This window comes from Scardinius erythrophthalmus (assembly GCF_964197995.2).
Source record: "Scardinius erythrophthalmus genome assembly, chromosome: 10".
NCBI classification, from domain to species: Eukaryota; Metazoa; Chordata; class Actinopteri; order Cypriniformes; family Leuciscidae; genus Scardinius; species Scardinius erythrophthalmus.
The window spans coordinates 35,458,846-35,480,282 of NC_138230.1; the positions used below are offsets into that span (position 1 = coordinate 35,458,846).

Consider the following 21,437-nt stretch of genomic DNA (forward strand, 5'->3'; position numbering starts at 1 on the left):
TCTCTCTCTCTCTCTCTCTCTCTCTCTCTCAATTCACTTCCTGTCAACTAACTGTCCTGTCATAATAAAGGTAAAAATCTCAAACCTCAAAATGCATTTTTCATACTGTACATTACAATTTTGTGATGCCTAAATTCACTTGTGTTATTTAAAGCGCCTGATTTTATTTATTTATTTAGTATTTTTACTAAAATATTCTAAATAATATAACCAGTTAAGAATCATTTCTTTTCTTCACTTCAGCCTCTGGAAAAGTCATTATATTTCCCATGAAAGTACGCATACACAGAAACATGCGCTCAAGCACAACAAACACTAGATGCATGCGTGAATATCATCAAACACAACCCACACTGCAACTTAACAGCAGAGTGATTCCGAATGCCTGTATAAATTATAGTTTCTATAGTAACAGTGGACAATACACAATGTGTCCAGCAAAAGAACAATGCTATCATGGATCCCCCGCAGCAGGCCTCCTCCTGTCCTTCTTCTCTGAGGATCCGTTGTCTTCCGCTCTAAGGTAGGAGTACATCCCGCCCGGTTTCAATCCCAGCAGCTGTGTGATGCTCAGCTGGTCTTGTTCCAGACTGACACGCCGCCTTGGAATAGCAATGACCTCACTTCAAGCATCCATGCCAGGTCAGAGAACTAATGTCAACCATGTGGCAGTGACCGACTGACCCTGTTCTACCCATGCTGTAGTAATGTGTGCCTTTTGGCAGTGTTGCCAATTGGGCCAGGAGAATAGATACGGTGGATGTGAGGATGTGCAAAACCACATACACTCAGAATTAATTAGCTGGTGGATTGTCTGAATGACCAAATACTGTCTTAAAGAGAACCTATTATGCTTTTTTACATTTTCAACTTTCTTTATGGCTCGTTTCCACTGAGCGGTACGGTACAATACAGTACAGTGCGATTTGGGACGGTAAACCCTGATCCGGCTTACGTTTCCACTACCAACAGTATTCTTACTTGATAGGCGTGGTGTAGCAATCGACGGCATTATCGCGCAAAGAAGAAAGCGACACAGTAAACAACAATGGACGACATACAGCAGATCTTGTTCTTTCTTCTTAGCATGTGGCTGTTTGTGACAAGAAGACGGCTTTGTTTGAGCAAAGGCTGCAGGATTCAAGGAAAAACACAGCGCAAGTATGCGCAAGTGACGATTCTCTGTCAACCAATCAACGTTCTGCAGTGAGTCAAGCTCCACCCTTTAGTATCGGACTACTGTGCTAGGTACCCCAATGGAAGGGTCCCAAAAAAGTGGTACGGTACGGTTTGGAATTAGGGTGCCATTCACAGCTTCTGACAATGGAAACAGCAAAAATTGCGGAGAGGCCTGGTTGCGTTAATAGTGTTAAAACTTGCAGCGTGAAATTTCCGAAAAACATTCAAAGCGGTTGACCAATCACAACAACACACTAGTCCAGCAGACTGTGAAGAGAGGTGCTACAACAATGGTTTTTGAACATTCAAGCGTTAAAACCTATTCTAGTAGACCCCAAAATCAAGACTTTGTAAAGGGGCATAATAGGCCCTCTTTAACAGACGTGACTTGTATCTCTGCACAGAAAAGGACTCATAAGCACAAAGACTATAAACACAGCGAAACATGATTCTAAAGCAGGCACATCAAGACTGAATGGATGCTCTTGTGTTGTGACCGAAAAATCATGTGCTCATGATGACAGTGGCTGCTATTGATAAACAATGTCAAAAATAAATTAACATTTTAAGTCCATCAATGGAAGAACAAACACTATTTGGGTGCCTTAATAGTAGGCATTATTTTGAAATAAAGGGATGCAAACATGAAAAAAATTAATTATTTAAAAAACAATGTAATCTAAGCATTTAATAATTTGATGTGGGCTTCAGCAGCCAGTACAAAAATGACAAAATAGCCTAAGGGTTAGCTGTAACCACACCCACTGATTATATCTCCAAATAGAGGATAAAAAAAGATTTTTGACAAGAGCAAGGACAAACAAGTAACAAAAACAGCAAAAAAGTGATCGATACAAAGAAATACACAAACTCACTCTCACTTGGGTCAGTGCTGCTTCATTCCATTACACTCCAAGTCAGAAACGTCCAACTCATAAGAACATCTCTTCTAACTTTGTAACTCAAAATTTTTAGATAATATTTGGTGGCAACTTTAGTCAACCTAAAGAAAATAGTGAAATGAACGAAAAGTTAGGAGAGACCCAAAACTGAAGTGGACAAAAAAGGGATCCAAGTTCATGTGTTGTGCATACAGTCAAATTGAAGAAGTCTTTATACAATGAATTTCCATGCTGGTCAATACACTGCTTTATTGCCTAGCATAGTCTTATTGGTGAAACCTTGGAAAATAATTAATTGGTGGGAATGTTTGCCACAATTTAAAGGGATGGTTCGGAGTAAAATCAGCCTAGGGTCCTTTGCACCATGACTTCGAGCCAAACACCCCCCCAGAAGCCTTTTTTTCCCCTTGGTTGAACATTATTAAAATAAGAGCTTATTTAAAGATATCAGCCGAATGGCTTAGTGAAGGCGCTAATGGAACCTAGGATGTATGCTAGATGTATGGATGTGTCCTAACCCGGACGTCAAGGTCACTTCCGTTATTTGGGAAAAGCCTGTAAAAGTCCTGGCAGAAAGCGATGCATAAGGATGTAGTGTAACGACGACCGGTTCCAGGAATGCACTAATATTTTGTTGGTAGTACCAGTTTGCAACAATTATTAGTTAACACTAAATTGTCAACACTTCGGAAAAAAATAATAAAAAATGTTGGATATACTGGCTTTCTGCCAGGATTTTTACATTCTTTTCCCAAATAATGGAAGTGACCTCGACGTTCGGGTTAGCAGTAGCATAAGCCATCAGGCGTAGTGTTATTTAAATAAACTCCTGATGTACTTACAAACTTTCCAATGCCTCGTTTTATGAGTACAGAAACTATTTGTACTACTGTAGAAGTTTGGTACCATTCTGGGCATTATTAGTGGGGTACTTTATGAGATACATCCTAGGTTCCATTAGTGCCTATAAGACATTCGGCTGATATCTCTAAATAAGCTCTAACTTTAATAATAGTCGACCAAGGGAAAAAAAGCTTCTGGGGGGTTGTTTGGCTCGAGGTCATGGTGCAAAGGACCCTAGGCTGATTTTACTCCAAACTTTAATAGAAACCCTTTAATAGTTTAGTTGAACTTATATAAATATATATACTTGTTTTTGAGTGCAGCATAAGGCATGCCTCATATTTCCTTCCTTATTTTCTTCTTAAAGGTCAAAAGCCCACGTAGTCTGTCAAATGTAATGGGTGGAGGGTTCAAAAGATGTTGATAGATGAAGCTGACACTTTAACACATCCAGTAGACGTGTTAGGCTATAAACTGAATATCCCCTAAAACTAAAATTTAGAGCTGAGGTAGAAAAGAAACATAGTGACATGCATCTTATGGTCAAATCCTTTTTGATTCTTCTGATGGTCAAAGACAACTATTTAGGCTATATTTACGTCATGGAGCTCATAGAAACACATCAGTTAATTTATTACTAAAAGGGTCAATATTTGAACAAGAAGCCATGTTCAGCAGGATCATTTGGTTTAACTTTGGCATTAATGGATGATTTATTTCATATTTAATCCACAGACTTCAGACTACAGAGCACTTGAAGGTTATCTAAGAGCAAATATTAAAATGTCAAGCTATTTTAATTTTTATTGTGACTAAGGACAGAAAGAAACTATGTCAGGAGGACTGAATTACACTTGACCACTGATAACCTCTTAAAGCACATGAGGGGTTTGTAATCTCAAATTCATACCAATCTGAGCATGCTGGAAAAGACATTGTGTGAAATATCTGTTCATTATTCAGCTGCAATTAAATAAAAACGATAATAACTGTTCTTTCAGAAAACATACTTTCACAACAGTGGAGAAAGCAAAAATTTTGAAAAAGAAAGTAGTTTTGCATGCACATGGTTTTGCAAAATGTGGATTTAAGACTACTTTTCTATATCTGTATATTGATTTATGTTCATTTCTGTTAATTTTGGGGGGGAAATGGCCTCTTTCTCACTCTTAAAATTATAGCTTATTCTGAATAAGACATGGCAATAAGGCTTTATTATATAGTATTTATTATATTAGTGTAATTGGGTTAACACATTAACATGCCATTTTCATAATTGTGATATTAGATGAATGTTTTATGTGCATGTAAACTCAGTTCATAGGCAGAGCAGTGACTCACTGGTTTAATACATCTTAAAGACAGCTATGAGGATAATGCACATAAAAAGTCTGAGAAAGAGACAAGTTTAAAAATAGGCTAGACTAGAGGGTAAATTCTGAGTGATATGTGGATGTTTTTTCCACTAGACACTGAGCCATATTTATAAAGCACAGTGCAAAGAGAGGACAGGGACAAAGTTAGAGACAGAGTGAGGCACTTGGAAAGAGCATATCTGAGAATAACAGCACAGCTGGCTAAAAACCAACTCAAACTAATGTAAAATGTGATATGATGTGAAGCATCATCTTTCTGTTTATAGTTCCTGTTAATGGGGAAAGAGGATGCATTTACTTAGTGACCTTCAAATGCAGGAAACTTGTTAAGGGAGGGGTATTGTATAGCCTACATATTTTGCTGTCATTCTTCTAAGGAACACCATACTTCAGTCATCATACAATTTCTCAGTCAGATTGCCTCAGAAGACTTGGAATATAGCAGGAAAATATTTTTATAAAATTAAAACTTCACTGTATGTAAATGAGCAACTTGGACATTCTACAAAATATCTTATTTTGTATTCTAAGAAAGGAAATAAAATAAAATGGTTTTGGAATGGCATGAGGGTCGGTAAATACCACATTTTTCATTTTTAGGTGAACTATCCCTTTAAGCAACTGTGCTCCAAGGAACAGCTGTCCTTAAATCATGCATACATCTAACTTCACCACTAAATGTGGATTGTCACTGAGGGGCTATGCCAGTCCCGTACATTTGTTAAGCTACTTAACCAAGTTTCACTTGATTTGGTCTCTCTTTATTCAGACAGTGCTGTCCAGTGCCACACAAATAAGGCATGGCCAAAGCTCAAGCTCAAAGCAATGCTTTTAGATTTGGAGAATGGGAACTGAACTGAATTCATTATGCCGACAACGACACATGCTAGCACATCATGGGATGCAGACACTTGCAGGTGAATCTCTAGAATGATTCAGCAGTTCATCCACAGATCATTGTGAATGTCTTTATGTGCGTGTCAATGCAAGATGCATGAGAAAGACAAGAACAGAGAAATACAGTTGCCTCTTCATTTCTTTCTCTCCTGCAATAAAATAAAGATGCCAACACTTTGACTTTTGTCAGGCAGGCATACACAGATAAAATATTGAAACAGTCTTTTTTGTTTGTGTGTTGTTTTTCTTTGGGGGGGGGGGGGGGTGAGAGCTGAAAAGTTTAAATTAATTAAATTTAATTGTAATTTAATTTAATTTAAAGATTGTCACTTTTAGCTTAAAATAATCTAAGAAAGAAAGCACACACTTTTGATGCACAACCCTTAAAGACTGGAGATGAAACAGTGTTCTAAACATGCAATAAATAAATTACATGATGAAAAAATATGACAAACAGAGGTTTGATGTGGTACATTTAGGTCAGGCGATAGGCCAAATCCCGAATTAGTGGTGCTTGCCAACCCATCACACATGCTACAGACTACATGCTCTTTTGACTTGGACCAGTAAACATTCACCAAGCAACTGCATAGCAACATGATAATAAGCACACCTTGGCAACACCCGGGCAACCACCCAGAACACTCTTGTGGCGACAGGTTTCAGAGGCAGTTGTAGTTTATAAGGGTGCTTTCCTGTTTTCTGCATTGCTTCTGGGTTTGACAGGAGAGTTGATTTCATCCCTGATAAAGCACAGCTGTATGTCAGAACAGACCCTGAGGAGAACAGCACCCTTTGAAAGGCATAAGGATTTGGCTTTTCAAAGCAGATTACATGTCACTGCTGACAAAATCTAAAAAAACAGCCATCATCTGAGGGAGAATGTGTCAGACATGACAACATCCAAGGACCTCAATTCAATCAACCAATGACATTTCAGACAGAATCCACCACAACCAATCATATTCCCGCACACCTTCTAACTGCTATGCAAACAGACAAGGAAAAACAAAAACATTCAGTTCATCAGCTTATGTTGGAAGGATAAACCACCGTAATACTAATCACAGGGCTGAGAGATTGTGATTTTGTTGCTATGCAAAAACTGTGTCTCCAAAACGGATGTATGAGGGGTGTAAGTGCAGTTGATTTTAAATAGACTGTTAATCAGGGGGATTATGGGATAGCACCCCCACTGATGAGAGCTAAAAGTACATGTCATCTGTTCAGGAAGAGAGAGAGTGAACAAGAGAGAAAGAGTCCCCACACAAGACGCCAAGTCATTCACTTCATTACGTGCCATTTGAGGACGAGGCAATCCAGAATGCATGGCATCCAAGATGGTGGACGAGTCAAGAGAAATACTGATTAACTGTAGATATAATTCATTCAATACCAAACAGTTCTAATTAAAATACACAATTGACCTAAATTTATTATGTGCTGCGTGATACATCAAATTTCTCACAGTATCGCAAATCGTGATACGCAAATCGAATCGGCTAGCATTTTTTGGTTTTAATTGATTTCACAAAATACATTGCATCACATGTAGCGTTATTTAACAAGTTATTGCATATTGCATTTTTATTTAATATTGTCCAGCCCTACTGCATATTTTATGATTATTAGAGTATTATGTCATTAGCTTAGCAACATGCTAACATCAAACTCTTCTGCGATCAACAATTGTGAAGTCAATTGTGACCAAGTCTACAGTGTGCTTCATACCAGGAGCACTATTTGCATAGTATTGCTACCTGAACATTCCAAATAAGTCAGCTTAGAAGTCAGCTACCTTTGTAGGCGATATATACAGCAAGACATTTCATTATGTTTTGGAACAGAGGCCCTGTTTATAGGGCTGAAACGATTAGTCGACATTGTCGACAAATATCTTTGTTGTCGAGTAGTCGTTTGATCCCACGTGACCTAATGTAAAGGCCTGCAATATCGCAATTTGACCGCTACGGCGCTGTAGCGCTAGAGTGTAATGCAGCCGTTACAAATGCTTTTGCGGTAGAAGAAAACACAGCGCGAATTATGACGGGAGTGCAAACGAATCCGAACTAGTAAGGTGTGTGAAAGTTTCATAAAACTTCAAACCAAGAATGCTGTCGTGTGCAATACATGCAAGGCGGAACTTGCTTTTCACGGGAGCACAACATGCATGTTAAAACACTTAAAGAGGAAAAACCCGGCACGAGACGAGCCGGTGAGAGGTGAATGTTCTCCAGCTGAAGCTAAATAACTAGCAGTAAATTTATAAGAATTTATTAAATTCATTATCTCTTTATTAGATAATGCAGTACTACTAATAATAGCAATAATATTAACAATAATAATATAATTACAGTAATGTGATGATTTATTTTTGCATAGAATAAAGCTTGATCGAGCTTAGGAGTCAGGGCTGTTTTTATTATTGTAACTCTATTAGTTATTACAGTCTTATCACTTTCCTGTATTTTGTTCCATATTCATGAAGACTTACAAAAAGAGATGTTATGAAGAATATCATGTCAGTTATTTTTTTATACTGTAAATTAAAAGGTGAATGAGAATGTCTCTGTCAGCTCAGCTGTCAAATTTTTTTTTTAATTGTATTCTTATAATAATTGTTTGCAGTTTAAGTTTGTCTGTAATTCAGCTAATTTTGTTGTTGTTTTTTTCTATTGAAAGAGAACAGAATATTTAACCAATGCTTAGAGAGCATTTGTGTGTGATTTGAGTTGAAATCTGAAAACTTAAAGAGAATGACCTGTTTAGTTGGCTCAAAGTTCATTAAACCAACCATTTCAAAAGCTGAAGTGATTTTCTTTTTTTATATTATAGTTAGAATATGTATAACTCAGTGTTTTAACTAATTGAAAAGGCTGAATAATCGTTCCAAACTTACTGATTAGTTAGCGAAATAATCGACGATTAGTCGATTAATCGTTCTAATAATCGTTAGATTAATCGATTATCAAAATAATCGTTTGTTGCAGCCCTACCTGTTTACACCTGGTATTAATACACATTTTGGTCAATCAGATCACAAGTAGACATAGTAGTCTTTTCGTCTTCCAACCAAACTTGGGACTTCAGCCAACAAAGTTTAAATCCCGTCTGGCTAGCGCACTTCCCATAGTGTGTACGTACTTTACGTATTAAGTCAGCAGGAGGAGAGTAGGCGTTCTTTTGTGGCTGTTCGAACTGTCAAATACGTTTTCAACTACCCCTGGAAGTGGTTGAAAGTGGACAAGCTCAAGACATTTTAGACCCCGTTTACACATGTATTTAGCATTGTCCACTTGATCCGATCAACCAAAATGCATTTTAATACCAGGTGTACACAGGGCCAGAAATAAACTAGCTCGTCCAGGATTGTACTTTACAACATCAGGAAAATCAGACCCTTCCTGCAAGGGAACTTCTTGTCTACGCTCTTGTCATTTCAAGACTGGACTACTGCAACGCTCTAATAGCTGGCCTTCACACTAAGCCTGATGGTAGACGCAGATGGCTCCAGAACACGGCAGCACGTCTGTTCTTCAGTCAGCCAAAGAGAGCCCATGTCACACACCTCCTGATCTCACTCCACTGGCTCCCAGTTGCAGCCAGAATCAAGGTTTTGACGCTGGCTTTCAGGACTGCCACTGGAACAGCACCTCCCTAGTACCTCATTTCACTCCAACAAGCGTACACTCGTCCTGCCAGCTAAGGTCACTGAATTAGTGATGCCTTGCTGTTCCTTCATAACGAAGTAAAAAGTCACTCCCCAAAACTTTCAACCTCTCTGCTCCTCTCTAGTGGAATGAGCTGCCAACCTCGACCCAAACTGCTGAGAACATCACATCTTTTAAGAAACAGCCATTCTGAAAGCACTTAACCACCCCACACCCATAAACCAATGCACGTGCACACACACACACACACACACACACACAAAAAAAAACGTTCCTTTTCTGCATTTCTCCTTTTCTCTAGCTTGCTTCCTAGTTGTCAAATAAACCTGCCATTGCATATTATGAATATTGTTGGGTCTATTGCTTCTGTTCCTCTCTTGTAAGTCGCTTTGGCTAAAAATGTCTGCTAAATGCATTAAATGTAAATGTACCCAATCAGAACATCCGAAACATAAATCAATATCAATAATAAAAAAAACATTAAAAGTAAAAGTATTGTCCACTATTTATAAACCTTATTATGAATCTCAAATTCAAATGCTGTATCAGCAAGACAAATCTACTTCCCCTTAATGTATGCACTTCTCTTGACCACATGAACTTGTTAACATCAGAAGTAGCATTCAGTTGTAATATATTTATTAAGAATGCAGATGTTGGATGGAGTTAGCTGACAACAGAAAGCATATCTCAGTGGAGAGTGAGTAACATTGACACACTGGTTGGCCTCTTGCTGACCGCAATGATTTGATTTAGCTTTCTTTGCGGCCGTGACGCAAGCCAAACCTCTCACTGCCCCTTGTCATAAGAACAGAGTGACAGTAGATAAAACCCAGACCCCTTTCATCCTGCTTTCTCCACAAACTAAAAAAGATTATAAGATAAGCTATATCCGTCTCTTTCATCAACAACTTATTTTCTCCCTCCTCCATTTCTTAAAATACCCCTCCACAGGCCCTTGGAGTCAGACTTTGTGATGGGAATTTGTCTGTACATGATCACTGGAAAGAGACAGCCTTTCAAACACACATAAAACTCATAAGGTCGATTATATCTCTGTCAGGAGATACCTCAATGATGTGCATCTCAATACGCTTCAAGATACATCTCCATGAAGTCGAACGATATACTGTATTATACAGATTTCAGCAAAGCCAGTTGACATCTAAAACAAAAATCAAGGCAGGCCTCCACTTACACACTGATGACCACCAAGAGAGGAACATTCAATGATTATCAGCTGTGAAAACGCAAACCACTAAAGCCTAAGGGAAACCAGTAGGGGTAAACTGTAAACAGCTTAACATAAACTCACAAAGCTGATGTGCTCATAGCCTTTCCAGAGAACTAGGATTGGATGTTTTTGAAGAGCCTGCAGTAAAGAGGCCTCGTCTTACTGAACTCCTGCCAAGTTTCACTGAGTTTTTCCCTATCCAGCGAAATTCACGAATAAGAAATAACATGCACTGGCGAAGACACACTTTGCCCTGAAGTACACTCAAAAACCAAACATCCCGTTTATTTGCTTTAGAAAATAAATTATTAATATAAATAACATCAACTCTCATTATTCTCACTGTTGACAGTTCAGATAGACCTCAAAGACCCATTGTTTCAGATAATAAGCCATAATGTATTGTATTCAAACAAACCGTTTTCAAATAATCGGCACTGCTGCCCACTGGCTCAGCAGACCAAGATAAAACTGATTAACCTCTGAATCTTTGCTTTGACATGTCGAACAGAAAACAGAGAGTAGAATGTGATCTAAACTGCACTACATGACATTTTTGAGAGGCTGAGATTAAAGAGATAAGAGTAAAAGGGTTGGGGCTGAATGGGGGCTGGAGTTAGAAGTAAGGGAAACGGGTTTTAATCAGAGAAAGATCTTCAGATGAAGTTCTGAGAAATGCTCATTTGTCATCAGTTTGGCAGCTCTAGCCTCATAGCAGCCCCCTCCAATAGAGCATAACAGTGACACCACCCACTTTTTCAGTGGTCTTGGTTGCGAAAGTATTTTTCTTATTCATTTTCTCTGGTGGAATTTTAACAAAATCTTCATTAAAGAGTTCTAAGCCCTTTACCAAAACAACCAGCGCTGAGATAAATCACATACAAACTCTGGTTCAATGCGAGATATATATATATATATATATATATATATATATATATATATATATATATATATATATATATATATATATATATATATATATGTGTGTGTGAAGGATAAAAAAGATCAGCAAATTAGGCTATGCAATCATAATTTTATAATTTTTTATATTACTTTTAATATATTTTAGGTTTATTGCAAAATATTCAGAAATGAATACCTTTAAATCACCTTCATGTTCACAATCACTTTCATCTAGATTCTACAAAGTAACCAAGATAAGTATTTCACCTGTAAACATAGCATTATGATATCTCATGGCATATGAGCTCATGAAATACTAAACTGACAGCTGCCAAAGTATACTACAACTACAGCAGGTTCAAACATATATTATCTGGTGTTCTGTTGGCAGTTTGTCTTATCTCATCACACAATCATTATAATCACACCCGAACAAACCAACAAAGTGCAGCTCGTAAATCACCCGGACATATTCAGTCAGATTCGTGAAGCCCGACTACTGAACATAACATTCAGGGCTGCGTTTACCAAAAACAACGTAAGCCTAAATTGATAGTGGAGGAAACCATAGGAAGCAATTGTTCAATTTAAGCTCATGCTTTTGGGAAACGCAGCCCAGATCGGTTTTGATTAATTGAAAAGATCCGACTCTTAAGAACAATTCGTTCGAGAAGCGAACTGAAGTCTCACTCAGTTTAGAGTGTGTGAGATTAGGCTACATAGTTTATTAAATTAAACAGACGAAAAGCTTTACAAACTGGCCAGCTTCTGGAAATGTCAGTTACGTGCTTCTCGTTCAGTGCCCTATAAATGTACAAATATTCAGTCTGTTTATATAACGGATTTATCAAAACTGAATATCGAGCAGATGAATCATTGACTCGGATGCTGAGTTAAAAACGGTAGTTATTAGTAGTTCATCACATGCACAATGCATCAAAACAAAAGGAAATGGTCAACCACAACTATTCCTTAATATTGTCATTTGAGAAAAAACTCCAGCAAACCCACGCTGCAAAACATCATGTCGCTACAGTGAGCTATGATGTCAATATTAAAAGGCGTTGTAGTGTCAAGTATACAGATCATAGGCTACTCACCGCACGAGAGAGAAAACTTATTCCCAGTCAATGTTATTTACTCGGGTTGGGCACTTCCATTTATGAAAGCAAAATCTCACTTCTCCTTTCTGCGGCTAGTGTGTTAAATAAAACAATTCGAGCAAAACGTGTACAATGTCAACACCACAGACTTTGCCACGCGAAACCATCCGGACCGACAGCAACGGATCAACAATCATGTGTCGTGCACTCGTACAGATTTGTAGCGCTCCCTCACAGCCGCCACGGACCAATCAGCAGGCAGCGCTGTGGGAGTGGGCGGGGTCTTCTCGTTTTTTCACTACATATTCACTCTCGAGGCTTGTCTAAAAACGCATTGTAGTGTACAGGGGCTGGCATTAATAGTGTATGTGCTCAGCTGTCAGGGTGAATCTTAAACTGCTTAAACAATGTGTCTGTAAGGAGTTTTGCATATTTAAAATAGATCAGTGTGCCTGTAAGCTACATGAAACCTGCACACCATAGAAAATAGTAGCCTACAAGCTGCAGACTACTGACCATTGTATATGCTGGAATACCAATGTGAAAGTCTTATCAACAGCACAGGATATCCGTATTTAGCTGAACAGTATGACATTTAGAAGAGACTTTAACATAAACTACTAAGACAACATGTCAGGGAAACACACAACTGGAATTAATGGAAGCAATGGGACAATGAGTGTCACTTTATGTTACTTTTTAGACAATGTGGGCAGATAAAAGATCAATTAGAAGGATTAATTAAGCGTTAAATATCCCTCTTTTATCTTTTCATCTGCAAAACACACACATTTATTCATCATGCTGAAGTCTTTGCTGTAGGTGGAAGAAATACCCTGCAGGCACTGCCCTTTATAGCAGAATCAGCATGACCACATTAAAGTTTGAGCACCTGATTAAGTTACAGTTACTGTGAAAGCTACTTTACATCACGTCTCATCCAGTCCCAGTCTTCCTGCTGAGCTCATGGTGGTTAAACCTGACCTTGGTGGTTCATCACTCCTGTGCCTTGCAATGTATTGTATAATAGTCGGAGAGAATGAGTGCATCCAGACAGGCTTGGACAGTGCAGCACAGACACCTCCACATGCATCCTCTCTCTCAGCTGCTGCTCGGCTCATCCTGTAATTATGACTGTCATCAACAGCCCCCGATGAGAAGCTATATTTACTGGAGCCCTGTACAAACAGTTCTCTGGCTTAAATGAGCCTGATACAAAAGTAAAAGCTCTCTCCATTCACTTGCAACTGGTCTTAAACAGGTTAGCCGGTGAAATACGAACGAAAACAGCAGGTTATATAAGATAAATCAATAAACAATGAAGGAATGTGACTCATTTGAAACACTCAAATACAAAGACATCTTGTTTTATCATCTCTGGCATATATAGAGGCTGGACATGCTCTTATACAAGTTGAAATCTAGAAACACTTATCATGTTCAATCAATCTGTCTTGGTATTTTATACTGCCATATTCCTGCGCATTGTAGATATAAACCGAGCAGGAATCATCCAGAATTTTGTTCAACAAACTTGTCTCATCTCAGGAATTTGCGACCACTTCCATTCAGAGAGACAAACAGAAATAGGTTACGGCATGCCACTGAGGTCAAGAGGTTACAAAAAGCTGCCAGACGAGTGCAGATGAAGATCAGTATGTGTGAAGCTGTCAACAGAATGATCACTTTAACAAGGCAGAAATATTCTATACTACCTCTGTAAACAAGACTTTATGCAGAAAAAAATATTTAAGTGTATTCAAATCATTATAAGTGTAACGGAAGGTCAGTAAGAGCTGTGCATGTAAACCTCACTCCCCTGGCCTCAAGAGGCGCACTAGCAACAGACGCCAGAGACTGCAGACTTTAGCATCTTTGTTAGCGCACCCACGTCCCGTGCCGGAGACCCCGGTTTGAGTCCTGCTTGGAGCGGTTCGAGTTTGAGGGGCCTCAGCAAACTTCCAAGGGTGCCCTAACTTCCAAAGATGACCTAAGTTAAAATTATTTAAAATAATAATAATAAAAAAACATTAAACAAGCTAAAACTATTAAACATGTTTAACATGTTTCTTATTTTAGGTATCCCCAAAGATATTCCCGGAAAAATTAGGTAGCATAATTTTGAAAGCATGATTTCTAGGCCTGAAAATGTCATATAAATTAATACAATCTTAAAGCTCCTTGGGCATTTTTATAATGAATATACATTTTTCCTGTCATGTCAAGCTCTAAAGCATTTTATCAGGTAGAAATTGTAAATTAAAAAGATTTTTTTTAAACCCTTACCAAGTAAATCACAAACAACTTTAAAGAGCGGGAGATCTGGAATCCTGAAATTATCAGTGTAGTATCAGTGCTTTGGAAATCGTTGGAGTCACAAAGGTTGAGAACTATGCACTGGTTTAGCAGAAAGCACAACATTGTGAGTTTTGCATGGAGTAGGAGCCACATTTCCTTGTAAAATGTATAAACCTAGCTCTAAGTAAATTGTCAGGTGGGCATAAATTTTCCCTTAAACCCTTTGAAACGCAGCACCGCAAAACTGTGTATATTTCATGGTGTTTGAAGGCAGTCAGTAAGCCTACATTTTTAAATTATAGACTGTCATGCCCTGTGGCTGATCTCCTGCCTTTGGTCCTATAATGACAGGCTCTGATGCAGGTATAGCAGCCCATGGTGCCGACCCACACACCTGTGTGTGACAGCCAGGTGTTCAGTATTTCGCTATCAGCATTACAGGTTTACAGGAAGATTGAGATCATGACGTTATAAATGGCATAAAGATAAAGAAGGTGTTCCCAGATGGATCACGTTTTCCAACTGAATGGTGGTTCAGAGCAAACCGGGAAGTGTCTCTGCTCATCTGTCAATGGCCACATCAGTGTTTTTACCTCTCCACATTGTGCGTTTTCACCCACCGTGCGGCACAAGAATACAGTTGTAGCCTCATGTTTGTAGAAGCTCCCCTTGTTTGGTCTAAAGTAGGTCAATGGACCATCATGTGGCAGCGAGAAAAAAGCACACCGTAATGCACTGTAAACAATCATTGAGCACGTGACACCTGAAATAGTCTTTTAAAAAACATTACTCTAGCTGCTCAAAGAAAGAGAACAGCAATCCCATGTTCTTTTCTTCTCACCCTAAGGGTGTTGTATGCGCTCAAGGGCACGTGTCCTGAGTCGCTATATGACCAAGTCATGGCTGCTTCCTTTTGACACACTTTCTCAGAGCATCACACAGATGCAGAGAGAGTCGGCATAAGCCTGAACCTGCCAACTTACATACCAAAGATGACATTATCCTTAAAGTATGGCTGTAGGTCTAAAAAATAAATAAATGTTGGAGATACAGTCTAGCGGCAAATGAATGGTTCCAGTGGGTTCACGCAATCTTACTCCCACTTTCACTTTTCCAGTAATTTCAAGTTTTCTAGTTTCTTTCAAGCATAATCTAACAAAAGCAGTTGAGGGTGTTTTATATTTAAATATTTGTTAATTAAAAGAGTAAAAATGTTTGTCAATGAGATAAGAAGTCTTTTATGTGTTTTTGTATATTTGAAGATATTTTACTGGAAAAAATATAAAAACACAGATTAATAAAAAAAAAAAAAATCATGAAAAAATTAAATAAAAACTAAACTCATTAAGTGGCTTAAAAGGATAGTTAAATTCTTTCATCATTTACTCACCCTCAAGTTGGTCCAAATGTTAAGTATTTCTTTATTTCTTCCGCTGAACACAAAATATATATTTTTAAAGAATATGATTAACCAAACAGTTGATGGACCCCATTGACTTCTATTGTATGGTAAGTAAAATTCTATAGAAGTCAATGGGGTCCATCTAGCCTGGTTAAAACCAGACCATTCTCAGTAGTAACTGAGATATGGTCTGGCAAAGCTCTTTTAATAACTCATTTCCAAAGGGGCGTCACCAACGGACGTCGCTCAAATGCCTCTGGGCACAATTGGATAGACCTAAAACTCCTAAAACCAATCAGAGATCGTCATGTGTAAAGCCATATGCTGCGTCCCAATTCGCCTATATGTTACACTTTATTTTTTTACAGTCTATGGTTACACTACGCCATATGTACTCTTTTTGTGAAGAAAATGTATTTACTTTTGAATGTGTAGCAAAAAAGTAGGCAACTTTGGGACATACTACTTCGTCATCTTTATCGGACGGATCTGTCGCGTGCATCCCGTCATGTAAACTGCCCTGTCAATAATCTTATCACAGTTAAAATCCTCTATTAAATCTAATTTAATTTCCTACCGTTTCGGAGAGAAATGTAGTAGCACGTTCATCTGCCAGTGGGTCTTTCATGGAGACTGTCCTCATGTGTTTGCAATTTGAATATAATAATGCATTTAAAAGTTGGTGTGCTTCACCAACGGACGTCGCTGAAATGCCTCTGGATAGCCTAGACCTAAAACCAATCAGAGCGATCGTCATGTGTAAAGCCCGCCTCAACGCTTCTGATTGGTGCCTTGATTTCTCGGCATGGGGAAATGGACTTGAATGAGCTCTTTGCCAGACTTACTTGCAGAGCAAATCTAAATTTGCCGGAAGTTGTCTGGGTTTTCCCAGGTTAGGGTCCATCAACTGTTTGGTTGATCGTATTCTTTAAAAAATCTTTTGTGTTCAGCAGAAAGAAATTCATACAGGTTTGTAAGCTTGAGGGTGAGTAAATGATGACAGAATTAAACATTTTGGGTGAACTATTCCTCTGAGTGCTAATTGCTTTTATAAAACGATGGCAATGGAAATATTATAAAAGACCTGCAATCTAAGCAATAAGGTACGAGAGGCTGTGCTGTATCGTGAATAAGTCAGAAGCAGAGTATAAAATATATATCATAAAAGATCTGCAATAAATTGTATATTACTATTATTACTACACAAATTCTTCTTAACTGTAGGTGATTTGTTTACAGAAGTGGCACATTTATATGGAATTCAACACAACTTTGAACAAGGCTCATCCAGTCAGATTTCAGACAGAACAGTTAATCAGTTTTGTAATCTGGTAACTAATCCTGTTACCGTTAAAAGTGTCTGTTGTGGAGAATCAAACTGTGTGAAATGATCAGTGCTACATCACTCTCTGACTAAATCAGCTTCTGATTACGATAAGCCATCGGGGGGCCCGTCAAACAGCCATTTAGAGCTACAATTGTCCTGCTCTGCTGACATAGACACTGACATCATAGATATTTATTGGCCGCTATGGACGTGTGTTGCAGAGTGATGATGACTGAGCACATTGTGTAGTGATCACTGCCAGTTCTGACCCACAGGCCTACAGATAACATCTCTACCAACGGCTCAGTTAAAGCCAGACTATATCCGTAAATCTCTCCCATCCTGCAGGAATCAATACACGGAGCAGCTCAGCATTGAAATCTAATGCCACAACATTAAGCTTTGCTGAAGCCCCTGAGGGGATACGGTTTCCCTGGGCTGAGTGCGATAGATCAGGGGGAGTACAAATGGTTTGAAATCCGACACTGATTTTTGCATGGCCGTTTGATTTGATTGACAGAAAACATGATTAAATCCAGCTTAAATGCTGTTCTTAGTAATACAGCAGCTTTTTGACACCTCACAGATTCATTGCAGCAATCACATGAGGACTCCACCCAACCAAAAAGTTGCAAAGACCTTTAATTTAAAAAACATAAACATGTCACAAAGTTTCAACTAATTAATTTTATGCTTCACAAACCATTTAGGAGAAAATGAAATGTAATACTGCAAAATCAATGTAGTTATGATGCCAACTCTAATTGTTTATTGATGAAATCAGGAGCGAAAGAACGGTTTGAAAAATGGGGATGAAACATTATAAAACAGGCTGGCTCATGAATATTAATTAGGTAATATTAAAGTCAGCATGAAATGGAAGTTGCGACAGTTTTTTCTTCCCTATTGTGTTAACATTTGAGTGAAACGGCTTCTCAAGCAAGAAAAAATAGGACAGGACTTGATTTTGCCCATTGGGAATTGATTGGATGGTTGGATCGTTGTGGTTTGAAGACCCAGAAGTCTAATTCGCCTCTAGTTCCTTCGAGATAGGTTTTATAATGGAGTTTTTCAATTTATGAGTAAAATAAAGCCTGTGAGTAAACATAACTTGATGATACTTTGACGTTTTGTTTTTACCAAGACTCAATTGTCACCATAACCCAGGTCTTCTTAGTTTATTCATACTTCATTGCTTCAGGACCAAAAAACAGGCGCCACTCTCTATTCAAGGAGCCGCAGGCGGCCACATGAAAACCCTCTTTGAATAACTCATGAAGCACATGCAAAAAATACTACAATACTCAAACACTTTTTGAACGAATTAGGTTAAAGAAAAAGAAAAAAGTTTTCAGGGAAAGTTTAAACTAGATTGCAAGCTGGATGGCCTAGTGACTCTCGTGAGATGGTTTTATTGGATGGACATTAAATATGGGACAGCACAACAATGTGCTCCCTCATATTTTTGAGCCTTGGATTTTGAACTTCCAAAAGAAAAAAAAGAAAGAAGTTGCATGATTATTGAAAAAAAAGTCAGTCTAATCAAGTCAGCTTTCACGTAATGCTGTCATTACCATACAAAAGGAGATATTATCAAGATGCTAAGGCAATTTAGATTTTCATTTTGACTATTGTTTATTATTATTATTTCAGCTGCTTTCTTTAAAATACATTAGGTCAGATTTGAACTTAGGTCCATGCATGCTACATAAAAGTTGTAGCACTGACTAGACTAACAAATCTGGAAATAATAGTTATAATAAATACACAAAAAATCCTATAAGACACTAAGTCAGGAATGTCCTATAAAAAAGTGCATGATGCCCATGTGAAGGTCATACTACAAATCTTTTTGGTTCAATTCATGTGTAAATTTACAACATCTCAAATATCAATAATGTATGTCTGCTGCTAATTACTTCCTGCGACACATTAATTGGCATTGGTGAGACCATATAGCATAGGTAGCTACTGTGATATATTATATTTAAATAACTATTTTTATCTAAAAAATCCATCTATCACATGCTTTTGCATTTGATAAACACTAATCTCTATATGTAGTATGTGAAAGTGATGGGTAGCCTAATATCCAACGCATTCACACAATCACAGTTTATACAATGCAACACATTTCCACCCAATACAAACTCAGCCATGCCATTTCTACAGTTCAAACCCTTCAGGGAAAAGACAAAGACCTCAGTCATAACTTACAGTCAGGATTGAGTGAAATAAATCACGTTCTATTCCTTCTCTCTCTATTCTCATGCACAGATGTTCCTGCTCTTTCTCATTTACTGAGGCAGCAGATAACAGTGTTTCTGCAGAAACAGCAGCTAAATCTGAACATTCAGTTCTTTAGTAGTAGATGGAGATGACAACATGTCTAAGACAAAGCACTAGACATCTGCAAAGAAACAGGCTTTAAAGGGACAACTTTACCAGTGAAGTGATGTTTTATATGAGACGTTAAATGAGGTAGCAAGTTAGATATTTAATAGCCTCTCATGCCAATGTGAACCCTTCATTATCAGAATAAGCAACAAAATGGGAATGATCTTGGGAATGGGAAAGATGCATTATGTTTATTCCTCAAAAGGTGCCTTGAGTGTCCATAATGAACTTTTGAAAAATGCATCTGGAGAGTGAATAATTTCGCCCACTAATTGTGTCCAAAACCCCCAAATTATACAATACCTTTCAAAAGTTTGGGATCAGTAATATTATTATTATTATTTGAAAGAAAGAAAGAAAGAAAGACAGACTTTTATTCAGCAAGGATGCATTAAACTGGTTAAAAGTGACATGAAAGGCATTTATAATGTTAAAAAATATTTATATTTCAAATAAATGCTGTTCTGACAATGTTTGTCAGAGAATTGTAAAGTATCACGATTTTCACAAAAATATTAAGCAGCACAACTGTTTTCAGCATTGATAATAATAAGATATGTTTCTTAATAAATCAGCATATTAGAATGATTTCTGAAGACTGGAGTAATGATGCTCAACATTCAGCTTTGCCATTGCATGATAAAATTACATTTCAAAAATATTTGAATAGAAAAAAAGTTATTTAAAATTGTAATATTTCGCAATATTACTAATTTTACTGCATTTTTGACCAACAAATGCAGCCTTGGTGAGCATAAAAGACTCAAAAACATAAAATTCTTACCAACCTCAAACTTTTGTGTATGTGAAGCGTGTGCAGATTTTTCTCCTTGCTTGAACACAACTCATAGCAGTTGTACTCCTTTTGGCAACATTTCTAATGCTCAAGCACTAGGAGACAAATTTGCATTGCATTCATCTTGAAATGCCATTAACAGAAAAAGCAGAAGTCATTACATTCTCAAGTTATTACATTTTATTTGTGCTGCTCAAGAGCCATTGAGTAGTAACCATACAGTAAATTCTCTTCAGAATGTTTATAAAATTCTTACAGTATGTTAATTTATGCACATGAGAAATGTATGCCTTCCAGAACATCGACCAGCATCCTGTTCCTCCACTCGAACAGCAGATATCATTCACATGAACATGTTTCATCATGCACTACCTTCAAAAACCCCAAATGGCTGCAATGTTTCAGTTTTACAAGCGCAGCTACATGCTCAAATCATAATATATCCAAGTTATCAAATAGATCTTTGTACTTCAACACAGCCAGGAGTTATACAAGAAGAACGCCCACTCGACACACTCGTTATTATGTTGAGATGACACATAAAAACGGCATCTCCTTAGGTTTCACTCACAAACACGGCCTAAACTTCCCACCCCGTCCCAGAATGACCCTACCGTCATCATCAAAGATGTCCTCTGCCTCCTCACGCACGAGTTCTTTTATGTTATCCTCCGTGATGTCAGGAAAGGCCATTCCGTCTTATCCTCTCTTGCTCTTCTCTTTTGCTTAAGCGTCTGAGAAGCAACTATACTGTAAAATTAAATCAACGTTCGGACTGTCTTCCCCCCGGGGCGAATGTAAAGCCCGCTGTCAGCTTGAGCCTGAGCAGAGAGGCGAGAGGCAGTGGACCGCTCTGAGCTTCTACTCACTGCACCAAGTCGAGTGTGAGTGTGTGTGGGAGCCCACACCATCATGGCCAAGTTTCATCAACAGGATGATTTCATAATCTCCTGTGTGAGTTTCAGAATGAGGGAGATAATGTGTGTGGTAAATATGCCACTGGTGTTTGAGTGGTGGTTAGGACGAAGCATCCTGAGAACCAAACCTTGGTGATTTAGGCGATAAATAGGCAATATGTAACACAGGGTTGTGTTCACAGGTTTCAGCCT

The 21,437-nt window shown here is 38.1% G+C and overlaps 1 protein-coding gene across 1 annotated transcript in view; it reads right to left on the minus strand.

The window, feature by feature from the left end:
* The window catches only part of ripor2 (RHO family interacting cell polarization regulator 2), a 65,884-nt gene extending 44,842 nt beyond the window's left edge, over positions 1–21,042 (minus strand). The window contains exon 1 of the mRNA XM_081376549.1: positions 20,943–21,042. Within this exon, the coding sequence (XP_081232675.1) occupies positions 20,943–21,021 (79 nt within the window). The 5' untranslated portion in view covers positions 21,022–21,042. The remainder of the gene's footprint in view (positions 1–20,942) is intronic.
* Positions 21,043–21,437: the final 395 nt, after the last annotated feature.